The 14,686-nt window shown below is 51.9% G+C and overlaps 1 protein-coding gene across 1 annotated transcript in view; it reads left to right on the top strand.

Annotated features, from left to right (window-relative positions):
- The window catches only part of LOC122389924 (phospholipid-transporting ATPase VA-like), a 65,476-nt gene that overhangs the window by 29,845 nt on the left and 20,945 nt on the right, over positions 1-14,686 (top strand). The window contains exons 3-5 of the mRNA XM_043382430.1: positions 7,335-7,539; positions 9,747-9,942; positions 12,873-13,126. Of these exons, the coding sequence (XP_043238365.1) occupies positions 7,335-7,539; positions 9,747-9,942; positions 12,873-13,126 (655 nt within the window). The remainder of the gene's footprint in view (positions 1-7,334; positions 7,540-9,746; positions 9,943-12,872; positions 13,127-14,686) is intronic.

The raw sequence follows: 14,686 nt of genomic DNA, 5'->3' as shown, positions 1-14,686 counted from the left end.
TGGTGTCGCACATCGGCGGAGGTGGTTAGTGACGTGTCATAAGTGGTCGAACTGTTTCCGTCACACACGATATGTGCTGATATGCGTCTCAAGTATTTGAGAACAGGCAGTGTCGTCTTTGTTCAGAGTTCATGGAGATTGATGTCGTTCAGCCCCTGTGTGACGCCTTTGCACGGGCTGCTTGACGCGAACACGTTGAGATGAAATGCAATGCAGCAGGTCAGCTGCATTAAGTATAGTGTGGTCCGACGTAGTTCGTCGTAGTCTCTTCATAGAAAGAAGTAGCCCAACCACGTAAGAGTTCGGCGAAGTTTCGGTCATTTCATAAAGGCCTGCCCACGATAAGCGCGCACATACTCGCATATCTCTGGTAGCAGCTCCGTTATGAGACGGGCGCCATGTTACGCTGACAGCTGGCAGCTGGCTGATGACGTCACAGCTGCCAGCGTGGCCGCGGCTCTGCGCTCCGTCTCTGAGTGCAGCTGCACTCAGTACGGACCGGGCCGTATGACCCGTCCCGGTGCAGTGGAGTATGACGCTCTGCGCGCGCGGCTCGGCTGAGCTGGGAACGGCTCGATTTGGGTCGATTTTGACCTGATTGTGAGCAGCCAAGCGACGGACGGCTCTTTATAGTGGAGGGTTTTCTGCTTTGTTGCAAGGCTGTTCGACGAGCGATGAAAAGAATGAATAAAAGATTGCCGTCGACTCGATGCAGTAATTACTCCGGCGCTGCTGAAAGCGTGCTTGAAATTCCCTTCTCTGATATTTATTGCAGAGTTTGATCAGATGAACTGCCACGGCTTGGGGCAGTCACGATCCGGCAATGTTTGCAGTGAAAAAAGTACACCAATGGAAGGCACCCTCACTATTTGCAGTGCCGACGTTCGGTTCGGGAGAGAACACGTAGCCCTCACCAGCCCTTGGCCTCGCTGCTCTGTGGCGCATTTCACGGACGGATTTTTCGTCATACCAGCGGTGTTAATTAGCCTGCAATGCCGAGTTGCATTCCAGTTTGTCAAACGGCAAGGCCGAGTGAGACCGCCTTTGGACCCTCTGTAAACAAACTCTGGTACCATGTGGCAATAGCACTATCACTCAACATCATCAGCGTGCCACAGAGCGGTATGACGTCGTCCAAACACCATTCCAGGCGAAGTTCCCCAGTCGGTGACGCGCTAAACACCCAACCGAGGCCGCACGACTCGCTTTGCCATGTTCCGTTTACATATGGATGGCTTAGTCACCGATAGCTTATGGATTATCCCTGATTTCTTGGATGTGGCTCAGCAGTAGGCAGCGCGGCCTGTCAGCCATGTCTGGGGTAACCTCGTCTCTAGCCTTGGAGGAGTGTCGATGTGCAACTACAACCACGTGTTTCAGGACCGGTAGGAATGTTGGCAGCGGCGCCTCATGCGATAGACTTAGTGCAAATAATCCCCGCTGTGACAGACAGACACTGTGTGCCATTGGACCGACACTAGTGAGCCGGATTAGAAGCTATGATCCGGTAAATCGTTTATTTTTCCTTCGTTTTACATGACATGTGTACAGCTGCTCTTCGTTGCTGGTTTTTCGTGTTTCGTGAGCTTTGTGATTAGGTAATGGATTCACTGAAATGAATTAACTCATCTGCCTTCTACTCGTTAATTTGGCTTTTCATTAGTATTCGCCGATCCATATTCCATGTCCCATAGGTAAAGTATATAGTTCACGATTGAAAACCATTCTGCTGAATGAGCTATGACGAATGCCCTTCATTTGTACTGCAACTAGTTGATTGTTTACCCGCTCGTTGCATAACGTATTCAGGCGTAGCTGGTATTACTGTCATTGGGCAGTGTTAACCACATTCATCGTGGGCCGTATCTTTACGAGCGGCCTTGGAGGTTAGGGCCGGTACTTGGAGTTGTGGCTGCGGGTGCTGAGAAGAGGGCTGGGACGCAATGAGAGAGACTCGCTAGACGGTCAGAGAACTGAGAGACAAGAAGGGCACGATCGCTCAGCGGTGGAACACTGAATCTAGGGCGATGAGTATAAGAGGCTGTGAGACCTGGTTAGAGGCTATAAACCCACTGCGTGACCCATGGAATGCCCGGGGCGACAGGCGACCGGCTGGCGTGCTCTCCTAAGCACTCAATCAGTGTCACCGCCGCGACGGGTGACGTGTCGCCCGCTCCGGGCCCCGGTGTCGACAGCAAGTGGTGTCGGTCACTCCAAGGCGTCATAATTGGGCCCGGGCCGCCTAGACCACGTGACCGGCAGTCAGTCACGTGACCTTCCGTCAACGTCACCGAAAATAGCGCGGTGACGTTTAGATGTTGCGTCATTTGAAATAAAGTCGGATTTAAAATAGTGGAGGAGCTATTTTGCACCACAGTCATTCTGCTGGTGTCGGGTGCTAAGGAGGCCTCTGATGCAATATTTTTCTCCCACCGCATGCATGCCGGAGTTGCAAAAGTCTCAGAAAGCTCTACACCTCTGAGGTCTGGCAGGTGACTTTGACTGTGACCTTCACTCTGTGTACCGTTGCTGGCGTCACCCCTTCGTTCACGGTGTGCCGTGTGGGTGGCGCCGTCGGCAGCTTCTGTGGATTGAGGGTGGATCCGACCGGAGTCTGGGCTCTGGCTGTCAAGGTTGCAGACTATTGTGGGCATTGACGTGGCTGATAGAGGGTGGAATACGGCCAATACGGGTACATTCTTAGCGAATAGAAAATAGGTATTTTATTGGTTGTTGAATCAGCGCGTTTTCCTACGATAAAGGCCGTCCCCTCAACTGTTCAACGCAGCGCTAACCGATTGTGATTCACATTTCCAAGATCCAGTCCTCTCCGCATCCCGGCCTTTCCGTCCCCACTGCCAGCCGGTGCAGGTGGCGGTTGGAACCCTCCGGTGTCTCAGCCACCCCTCGGTGCCTCTGAGAACTGACCTCGGTGTTGAGCTGGGGCCGCGACCGCACCGAGACGGCAGTGGGGGATTCCCCGGGTACTCGAGACACGGCTGAGGTGTTCCAGTGCTCCGTGCGGCCTGTCAGAGCCGAGTGATTTGTTATTCACTTACCGAGCACCCCTGCGAGTTGTGCGGGTGTTTTGCATAGAGGGGGAGTCCCTGGGCATCAGACGAGGGTCCGTAAAGCATCAGTATGACGTTTTTGAAATGACGTCACCAACTCATGTTTGTCTCTTCCCGAGAACCCCCGCTGCCGCCGTCGTGGTGTCCCCTGCGGGGTGACTCGTCCGATGACGTCACACGCGAGGTGTCCGCTCATCATGACCCGGTACTCCGCCCGCCCGTCCGCCCGACCGACCGTCCGCCCGCATAAGGCGGCGCTGTGCCGTCACTTTCTACGGGCTGAAAATGGCACGAGCCGGCTGCAGTGATGAGGCCGTAATTTGCGCCACCTCTCATGCTGTCTGGGTTCGAATGGCCGCTGTGGACGGACGATGTAATTCATGGAGGAACCGTGCATGGATGAATACAGTAGAACGCCACGGCATAACGAGCGAAGCGGCGAGGTCGACCAACAGACGCGGGCTGTTATACCGCCAGCTGGCTCGGGAATTGACTAGAATGGATGGTGGCTAATGTTGGTATTTTTCGTCCTGGCGAGTGTACAAACATGCCTGTAAGATAGAGATGTTTGGTGCAGAGGCATGCCGAGCTATCCGGTGTCCTTGTGCTGTGTCTGGCAGTGCCATGGACGCTGGCGAATTTATGGTTGCCATCGTGAGTGGCCGTCCTTTCCTTACCAGGCTGTTTGACTTTGTTGTAATGTCATGTGCCATAGGACCTCTGAGACGCCCCTAAACAGGGAACGGTAATGCAAGGGCCAACGGGCGGTTGTCCCTGGGAGTGGGACCTCGGTGAAAGTCTATACACATGATGTTATGATGAGATACTTACTCATTACTCGTGGATTGACTCGTAGAGGCTTGTGTTCTTGAATAACATTTCCCCTTCATAGGATCACTAACAAGCATATGTGTTGCCACGATGCTTAGAAACCATCGACAAATTGAATTTCCATTCATATTCATATGTCATTTTTTACCTCGACGGCCCCATACGGCGCCCATTGTACCGAGTCTAACAGCTCTTCTATCGACCCTGCACTCAATGACCGCGCCGCCCCGCTGCAAGTGTCGCACTGTTCCGCCGCACCGCGTCATTAGTTTCGGTGACACTGCACGCAGGTCATCAGTCAGGCGACCTTTGAGGCCGTGGGAGCCGCCGAGCTGCGCGGCCCACTCTGAGAGGGCGGCGCCCACTTATAAATGGGAGCGACTTTACGAGGGCGTAACTCGCTCACCGCCGCTCCCGGCGATAAATGTTTATCGGGAATTAACTACGGTTGAAAGGAGGGCGGCCACTTCCAATAAGACGCTTCACCAGGCGGTGTTTCACTGGTTAAAGTAAGCGGTGTTCCGTTGTTAATGCAGGACAGGATCTGCCTGATCGCGTGCAATGCGTGTTGTGGAGGTCAGAAGCGTAGAGGTCATATGGTGCCCATACTTGCGATACCTTCCGAGAACGTCAAGGGATTATCGACCACGGTTATAACCTGCTTTATTCCAGTTTAGCATTGGTTCGGGAACTCTAAAAATGCTTCTCTGATCGAGCATCCACGCGGCAGACAGCAAACAGTGAGCGTAATTAGACATTTCTAGTTGCTGCCATGTCGGCTTGTATGCAGAGCCGGCTGAACTGAGCTCTGAAGTCACAGGTCACCTCTGACGTCAGACCGTCACCCCTGTCGTGACCTCTCCACCCGTGAACGTCACCACTGTGGCTCAGGCGCCGAAGTCCGAACGGAGCTACTCGCTGACGCTGGGAAAGAAGGGATCTGTGTCCCATGGATGGGAACCCCTCAGTCCCCAGACCTAGTTATTATTGACGCTGGGAAAGGAGTGGGACATGGGGCGACTGCCTGTGTCCCATAGATGGGAACTGTGTTTCTCTGTAAGCTCGGCAAGTGGCGCAATGGGGACTTACTTCGGCAACCCCAGTCGAAAGTGCATTGACTTGTCTGGCTTGCGTTTTTGCATTGCAAAACAGTGCACGGTCCCTGGTGCGCGTTAGCCGCTGTATCGGTGACTGCGAAATCGCCGAGAGGCCCGCAGTCCTGCAGCGCTGCGGTCCTAATCACGCTGCCTGTGTGTGCCCTGATGATCTCTCTGCGGTCGAACACTTCACCCGGCTGCAGTGCGGGCCGGATGCCGGCGGAGCTGGCGCTGTGTACACGGCCAGAGGGGGTCCGGAACCGGCGCTATCGGCGGCCGACGGAATCCGGTTATGTCACCACGTCTGAGTCAGTCGACGCCGCTCCTCCGGCGGTTTGCGCGCGGGAGAAGTGGGAGGGCTGACCTCTGGAGGAGCCTGTTGGGCTTTGGTACGGAGGCGTGAATATGAAGGGTTTGTGGTTTGAATTTTTGCCTTTAAACATAAAATTTATGCAGAATTCCCCGGGAAGCCTGTTTTACTTATTTTTCTCCAGATTGTGACATCCAGGCGAGCTTGTATCCGTCTACAGAGATCTAACCTAGCCATTTAGTCCAGATTAGTTGTAGTACTCGGCTACACACTTACACAGCCACCGTTCCCAGTGTTGCATATGCTGAACCAGTTGGGAGTGGAGTACCACTCTGCTCAGCGCTCTCACTCGCGCCGACTCCCGAGTTACACAACATGCAGAACGCGCCGCCGCCGGGATGCTGACGCGGCGTCTTTCGAGGCGCGGACCGCGCATTGCGAGGCGTTCTCCCATCCTACGCGCTGGGAGCGTGCAGAGTTCGCAGGCACGGCCTTACACCATATCGTCGTGGCAAATAAGCAGGGTTGCATAACTTGACTTGTGGCATTGGCGACCGGGGCGGTGTTGCCTGTCAAATCGCTCGGTAGGTAGCGGGTGGTGTGCATACTGCACTGTGCAGTCACGCCGCCACAGCTGAACATTGGCCGTCACTTGTCGCGCGGCGGACGTGACGCGCCGTGCGTCACGTTTGGCGTCACGCCGCAAGTTAGTTACACTGCGTCACGCGGCTAACGCGGCGGGTCAAGTAAATAGACTTTGAGATTGGTGCGGAACTGACGCAGAAAATGTGGGCAGCGTTATCAGGGACACGGTTTAGAGTTCGTTCGGCGTATTAGCAGTGCCTACGGGCTGCAGGCTACATGTACTGCAGTCACAAACTATTGTGACACAAGGGAATGGTGACTTCTCTGATCTCTGCCTACTACACTTTTATTTCTTATGCTCGCTATGGTGCTTACGGACTACGGAGCGATCAGTTCTCTGTGCTCTGTTATAGATCAGGCTTAATCAGTATATCCAATGTGTTAGCATTATGATGCGATGACTTCTCGGAGCTCCTCACTATCTATGTTTCGTCCGATGTGTTTGTTATCTGCGAGGCAATGAAATAAGCTTGCAAGGGCCATCATCACACAGCCGATGAGCATGATAAGCTGTTGCACATCATGCTGATGGAGATTACTCACAACATTTGCTGGGTGTCTGCATTCGGCAATGGTTGAGCCTGTGCAATCTCTCAGCATACATACCGTTGATGAATGCAGTAGATAAGACTGGCTTCTTGCAATGGTAGAGCTTGGTGAGTAGAGTATCAAATGCCACATGGTGCTTAATCCTGATCTTATCCCGTTGGAACTGCTAATGTTACTATAGGCAGCACTGCCAGGGACATCCAACACCTCTGTCAGGTCTCTCGAAAGGTGCACAAGCTCAAGTGACGTCTCTGGCAATGGAGCCTGGGCGTTCTGATAACACCACCAGTAGTCAAGATGGTGTTCGTTTCGTTGGACCGGGCTGGTGGGGTCAGCGATCGGGTCAACTAATCCCGCGGCCGAACTGAAATAATGACGTGCTAACCGGCCACGGGCAGCTGGGTCAGCGTGTCTCCTGTCGGTGGAGACATGTTCGGACCTCAGCTGGAGAGATACGCCCGCGCTCAGAGCCAACTCGGCTGATGTAACATGGTCCATCGGAGCCAAACGGACCCTGACTGACCCGTAGGCGGGTGCCGTGCGCGGGCGCGCAGGGTACAGTATTTATTAGCTATCAGTGATGCATATCAGAGACCGCGTGCGTGACCCGTGAGGTCAGATGTCGCAAAGGTAACGAACGAATATCGGAGAAGGTTATGTATGAGCGGAGCTAATCTTACCCTGTCGGCGAGCGACTTAGCGTGCGTCGATGTTCGTGCTATTGGCGCTGGTCTAACCACATTCATGACAGTACCTCCCCTCTTCTCCCCCGTGAGTGCCCCTATCGACCTGTTTCCCTCATCTGACCGTCTCTCCCTGTCTCTCCCACAGGGACAGTGGCCACTACGTTCAGCGGTTGTGGCGAGACGTGCGAGTCGGCGACCTGGTCCACCTCTCCTGTGACGAGCTGATCCCGGCCGACCTGCTGCTGCTGCACTGCTCCGACAGCCAGGACGTCTGCTACATCGATACCTGTAACCTGGACGGCGAGACCAACCTCAAGCAGCGGCGCGTCGTGCGCGGCCTCGAGGGCAAGGTCAGAGTCATCTAGCGGCGCCGGGAGGAACTAATAGCCGGGTGGTGGGCGGGATAGGAGGGGAGGAGAGGAGAGGGGAGCTGGATTTTCCTTCGGTAGTCTCGAGGTTTGTTTGCGAGTTTGTGTGGCTTTACGTAGGTGGATTTCCATGAGGTGTTTGTATCTGAATCGGTGGTCTTTCGGTAGAATTTAGGCTGGTTCTTGGTAGGAGGGTTTTCTGTCCATGAGTTGACCACTGGGTGTTCTGTTCCCGAATGATGAATTTGATACTCTTTGACGGGCCGTGTACAAGCCTGATCCAGAAAACAAACAAGCCAAAAGCCGTATATAAAGCTGCTTGTGTTTATATTATCAGTATGGCTGCGCTATTTGATCTTTTTATCACTGGTCAGCGTTCTTGCAAAGTTTCCTCGGATTACCGCGCTATCCAGGATGTTTGGGATTGTGTGGCTTTGAGTAGGTTTCCGTGAGCATTATATTGTGTAAGTAAATTCATAGGAAGTCTTTCGATATAGCAGAACATGACTATTCGACCGTGACTACAAGCCAATCTCACACTGCTGCTCGTGTAACCTTACTGGATGCGACGAGCGGGATCCGATAGTGTCGTACTGGGGTCCATTTGCTTCTTTAATATCGTTGTGTTAGGGCATGTTAGGCTGGTATTAACTGCGTAAGTTGTCCTCGTGGCTCACAGCTGATACGATTTACGAAGCTTTGTTCGCAAACAGTAACGATCGAGCTCAAAATGAACAATAACTTAGGCACTGTTTAGTTGTTCATTTATATTGTTTGTCGTTCTCAGAACTGCCATTGTGAGTGTCAAATCCATATCAGCGGCGAACTATAAAGCCTCTCCATCACCGCCTCCCATCGTGAACATGCACAGTCCGCCTTTCACAGGACTTTTAAGACCTTCCGATGTTGCGGACTGGGTTGTGGCCTAACACGTGGGTCACACGTGTCACGCGCGTGCCACGTATCCACTGGAGCGTGCACCAGCCGGTGACACATGCACAATACGTGCCATCAGACACGTCAATGGCTGCCCTCGGCTCATCGATACACCTTGTATAGATGACGTCATATCTCATACACAAGGTGCAGCTCATATCAGAGGCCTTTGTTATGTACTGATGATAATTAATGGTCGGTTCTTTACCAACCTTCTGCTTTCTTTCGCATATTTTTCTTCCAGACTACGGTAGGGTGACACTCCGGATCATTTATCCTCGCTTCGCCGTAGCTTATTGAGCTGGCAGGTGGCATTAGACCTTCCATATCACTCCGGCATTCGCGGAAACGTAAGCGTAGATCACGCTGCAATCGAACGTGGATTTCGTTCCACTAAGTGCTTTCTGTTTAGGATATTTGTCTGATGACATTGCAGCACCGGAAGGAACTGCACTATGCAATCATTTCACATTTAGGTAGCATCACTGAAACATCGACCGCTGTTTGATCTATGGTAGCGTAATACTCTGTTCTGGTGGACAAAACATTACACATACCTAATGAGTTCTTTCGGTCTTGAGTGGTATGAGTCTAGTGCGACCGTGACTGATGGACGAAATCGCTCCCGGGATTGACGTGCGCTAGATAACTGAGTCGCACGCCAGTACCGCAACAATCTTTAATTGATTATTATGGCAGAAATATGTCTCACACAAATATCTGTGTTGTTGGGGAAATTTATGACTTGTTATTGCCTATTAGTTTGTTATTTAGTCACATTAGATGCTATCACCCATCTCGTATTCTCATAACTTTCCTCAAGGCCTCGTCCTGTGAGGCCCCACGTCTCCGTCCCTTCTCACGATTCTCATATTTATGTCGCTCACGTGCTGGAGTTGATAATCTGATCACCGTGGCCCCGCCCAGCTCCAGCTCCCAGCCATGTAGCCCTTCAGGGCCCAGGCCGTGCACTGTGCACTTGCAGTGTGCACCATAGCCTTGTTATCTGACTAGTGGACACCTTAACCTCGTGGCAATAGCCCGATCGGTGTTCAGGCTTGATGTCAGTGTCTCTGAAGAGCAGCGTAGAGGAGAGGTATTTTGCAATATGTCACTCCCAGAGTCTGAGTGTTTCCCTGCTCATAAGCGACCTGAGCTGAGGGGTCCTTCTGAAGTTAAAATAATGCCACCCCATCTCTCGCCCCCGTTTCCCGTGACCTACCTCGCTGACTTCCCCCCCCCCCCTCCTGCAGCACGAGACGTTCCACGCCAGCAAGTTTTTCGGCACGGTCGAGTGCAACACGCCGACGACCAAGCTGTACCGGTTTCACGGCAGCGTGATCCACCAGCGGAGCCAGCAGCGCGTGCCCATCACCAGTGATAACCTGATGCTGCGCGAGGGCGTGCTGAAGAACACCGACTACGTGGAGGGCATCGTGGTCTACGCAGGTAAGTGGCAGATGAGAGGGGGTGGATGGGATGGGAGATGGGGTGGATAAAGGAAAGGGGAAGAGAGAGAGAGAGAGAGAGAGAGAGAGAGAGAGAGAGAGAGAGAGAGAGAGAGAGAGAGAGAGAGAGAGAGAGAGAGAGAGAGAGAGAGAGAGAGAGAGAGAGAGAGAGAGGCGTGGTTTATTGATAATGGTTATTTAATTATTTATTAGCGCTATTCCGTCTGAAGGTCAAAAGACCACCCAATTTTAACTCCCAACTCACGAGGTGAGATATGTGCCTGATTAATACGACACTTGGTGCACGATAAGGCACACTGCGGGCAAGGTCAATGGTGCGCCCTGGATCACGAAACGCCGCACATGTGTCCCGATCATAGTTTATCGCGCTTATAAAATAAGTTACAACACGCTCTGGGTGCAGTCAATCATATTCAAGCAAACCTAACCATCTCTTTGATGCGTCCGACACACTCGCTGTTTACACAATCACAAGAGTTCACAGTTTCCTTCCGACACCGATCGTCGCCCATCAGGCACGCACCCACCGTCAGCTGTGCGACCTTGGCCGGCACCGTGACTGCGGTTGACTCGGTGGTTTACCTGACTTCCTCCGTCCTCGAAGGAAGACTGCCGGTCCGCCGCGGGGTACGGTGCCAGAGGCACTGTCCTGTCGCGAATTATGGGGTATCAGTGCGGTTTTAGGTGTAGATTATTGCCGAAGGACAGTGAGGCGACTGGTGACGTGCTTTGCGGTAAATTGGCGGGCTGCCTATTGGCTACAGGTGTATTTGATCTTTTGATATTTCGTTTGAGATCCTGCCGTGCCCACAATGCAGCATATTTCCTGGTTACGCACTGTGTTGAGTAGGAAATGGCAACCGTGCGTTTACAACAGAGTCAATACGTTCTGATGAGCTGCATTTAAAATGTACGTGTCGTATTGGTTGGTACGTGACAATGACTTCGGGTTCCACCGAATCAATCCACTGTTCAATGCCACAACATTGTTAAAAGTGCAAACCAATACGGATTCCGGGTAGCCGATTCGATGCCTCGGTAGATTGCAGGCTCAGAGGGCGTGGCTCCTGCGTTGGGGTAGTCCCGTCCGGTGATTTGGGGAGCGTGCCGCTTGTCAATAAACTCGTTAGTACTGGAAATCAAAGGCACTCCATCCGGCACCAGCACGGAGTTGCAATGAATCACGACTTCATTTGGTGACGAGCTACGGTAGAATCAAGATTACTAGAACATAGAATGTCATCGAAAGTCGTTTTGTTTGAGATTGACATGCGTGGACAAAGCTTCTCAATATCTGTGAAGCAGCTCCGATTGCGTTTCTCATTTTAACTCTGCAATAACCTTTCCTAAGTTTTTGCCAAGTTTGACATGCGAGCGGGTATTGGTTTAATTTGCATTCCTTTCCAGACGACAAACAGTCCAATGTTAGCCGATTTTTCGCACAATGACGCTAGAGCAAGTCAAACAAAACACACTTGCACACTAGCTCGATACTTGGGCCATTACTGATACTAACTTCGCCTAACTATTAGAGCCTAAGGGCATGTTTTTACTCGTACAGCTTTGTATAATGTCGGGAACGCCGCAAAACGCGTGTATAATTGTATAGTGCTTACGTCACCGCCGACATTACATTGCGCTGGCGCTGACGCCGGAGGCCGTGTTTTCGTCCTACATCGGACACGTTGGAAATCCGAACACAGGCGAGCGACATCGGACACAAAGGTCCTCCCCGTCCGCAGGTCGATGTGATGTGTGTTTTGGTAGCTGTCGGCGACCGCGCGCTGTTTGCGACTGTCGACCTTGTGTGTGTGTGAGGGACAGGGGCGGGGACGGTCGATTTTCCCGTGAGACTGCGCCGGGAGATTGGCGCCACGAAAATTGGGCGATGGTGATGGTGTTTGGGTATTGAAGGACGCGGTAACTACCGACTGGGTGAATGGGACGGGAATGACCTCTGCGACTTGGGACGGACATTGACGTTGGCGAGTCCGGCGATAAAGAGCTTATCTGTTACATTTATTTTGTGACTTCGTCCAGCTATTACATTGGAGCCAAGCTCTATGTGTTGCAAATCTGGACATGAGACTAGTAGCAGCTAAAGCCCTCAGGCCCAACGAATGTCTTCAAATTATAGTCATTTTATCCACTATTCCTTTTTAATTATTTGTTTTTGCTTAGCTTGGCCCAGTCATCCACCAAAATTTGATATCGTTAAATCGGTGATACACTGTAAAGCCGGTTTCCCGTGTTTCTCGGCGCTATCGTGCGCAGTTGTTCCGTCTGTGATTGGTACCTGTCCGCCAGCTGTGACCGATGGGATACAAGTTCCCACCGCGGTGGGAGACGTGCGAATGTGGGCGCCGTCGAACTGACACGTGCGGTACATGTTGTAATTTCGGCGTCATTTGTGGTCATCCGCAGCCACGTCGTATATTGGTGGTATTTGAAGGTTGAGAATGCAAATTTAGATGTCATGTGAAGTCTCGTATGTAGATTGAAGGTAGTGTCATTTCTCGACATGCATCTTCGCTGAAACCCCGCTGTTTTGCTTTGCTGTTGCATGACGTTTAGTTCGATGCCAAAATGGGACTGCTGTATAAAGCGACATGGAGTGGGAGGCAAGATATTTTAGTAACCAGCAGCAGCCATTCCATATTTAGCTGAAGAGCTTGTATCGCTTGATTGATATTTCGCCACGCTCTCTATAAGGTCACGAACTATATTATGCGTTATAAGGATATGCGCTGCATTGCAACCTTTTACACCTACTGCACATAATTATCGCCCTAATGGCCCACCCGTCCGCCTCGGTCGTGTCTCATGCGCCACATAGCTTATGGCTGCGATACCCGTGTAGTTTCTCTCTTCGGCATTCTCTTGTCTCACCAGCCCTACCGCCGTTCTCAGGTCACGAGACCAAGGCGTTGCTGAACAACGGCGGTCCTCGCTACAAGCGCTCCAAGCTGGAGCGGCAGATGAACATGGAGGTGATTTACTGCGTCATCATCCTGCTGCTGCTCTGCTTCACCGGCGCTACCGGCTCGGGTCTGTGGCTGGGCGGCTTCTCGGACACGGTGCCCTTCTTCCCCTACTCGTACAACTCGCTCAACCCGCCGCTGGAGGGCTTCATCACCTTCTGGACCTTCGTCATCATCCTGCAGGTACGTGAACATGCTGCTGGCGTGTTATAGCCTGTGATTGTAATGCAGGGAGAGATGGAGAATGGAGATGACATGAGGGTACTCAGAAGTAAGCTGAGATCTTATGCTGGTATCAGATGGGACGTGTGATGCGGTGGAGCGTCTGACACGGGTATCATGTGACTCATTTGTTTTACGCTGGCTCAGCTAACAGCGCCGTCATCAAGGTAGAGTTACCTTGAAGTAATGCTGACTGTAGGCTCGGTAAGCTGATGTTATTCCCAGGTGCGGGGTGTATGCATAATTGTGTAATGAGCTACGATAAGGGGGCTCCCACCTGGCCAGATAGGTCACTGCATAGATAAAATATGTAAGTAATGGACACCTCATCTGTTTAAGCGCAACGGGATCCACCGAATCCTGCGTGCAAGCCGCCCTATAGCTGGCGTGCTGTGAGCCTAGCTCCGTAGTCGTTTCAAGTAGTGTAGTTTGTGTGCAACAGGCTGTCGTCGATAGAATCTGCATTATAAAGTCAGCATCGCTGTTCAAACAGTAGTCCGTGGCCGTCACGGCAGGGCTAACTTCACTGCTTCTAGGGATGCGCGGTTACAAGGAAATTCACGGAAGCGTTCAAGTCACATCGGCGTGCAACTCACGGGAACTCACGACTCAAGGAACTCACAACTCACGGAAGCGACTCACGGGTGTGACGATACGAGCAGATCCCGCTGCAGCAGCGCGGTCGGGACTCGGATCGTGTGACGGTAACGCCCTCGTTCCGCGATGGCCGGCGCGAAGTACTGCGGCCGCCCTGTCCCGTGACGCCGCTCCGTGACGATGCTCCGTGACGACGCTCCGTGACGCCGTGCGTCGTAAAGTGACGCTTATTCCCGGCGCACGCCGAGCGATCTGAGCGGTCCGCTCCGACACTAATCCGACGTGCTGAACCTTCCGCACTAGTGACGGGATGGAAGCTACAGGTAGATTAGGAGCCGCTTAGGAGAGATGGGCTCAAACAGACGACGTGCTTTACGCAATACTAAGCTGTATAGTTCTGTAACAGGTATCGCTTATTTATTTGCTCATTACCACTGCACGCTTATTGTATATTTCCATCGATGTAATGTCCATGACTCCATGTAGTAAATAGTAAATTGAATACCAATTTCTTGGATGCAAGTATTAGTGCAATCAACGGTACGCTTCCTTGTAAATAAGTCATGAACTGTATGCATTCATTACCTTTGATGGCACAGCGATGCTACATGCAAATTTACAGTCCTCATTGGTGCTGGTCCAGCCTGTATGAGTTACACAACACGGCAGTTGTAGTGTAGCACACCTGCTCCAGCAATAGGCATTGTGATGTACCGAACAGCCTGCGTCGTAAACGGTGGATGAGTCGCTGTGAGCGTTGCGCCTTTATTTAGCGGAAAACATGCAATATTCATGTAGTTGATTGTGTGGACGAAGGCTATACATTACAATATACAATATTAGGGATAATTTAACAATACCCAGCGTTTATGCATTATGTATCTCTTCTTGCGACGCATGTTATGTAAAGGAACGTTTATTTCA

This window comes from Amphibalanus amphitrite, unplaced genomic scaffold (genome assembly GCF_019059575.1).
Source record: "Amphibalanus amphitrite isolate SeventyFive unplaced genomic scaffold, NRLGWU_Aamphi_draft 000376F_arrow, whole genome shotgun sequence".
Classification (NCBI taxonomy): domain Eukaryota; kingdom Metazoa; phylum Arthropoda; class Thecostraca; order Balanomorpha; family Balanidae; genus Amphibalanus; species Amphibalanus amphitrite.
This window is presented reverse-complemented; position numbering and strand designations above follow the sequence as displayed.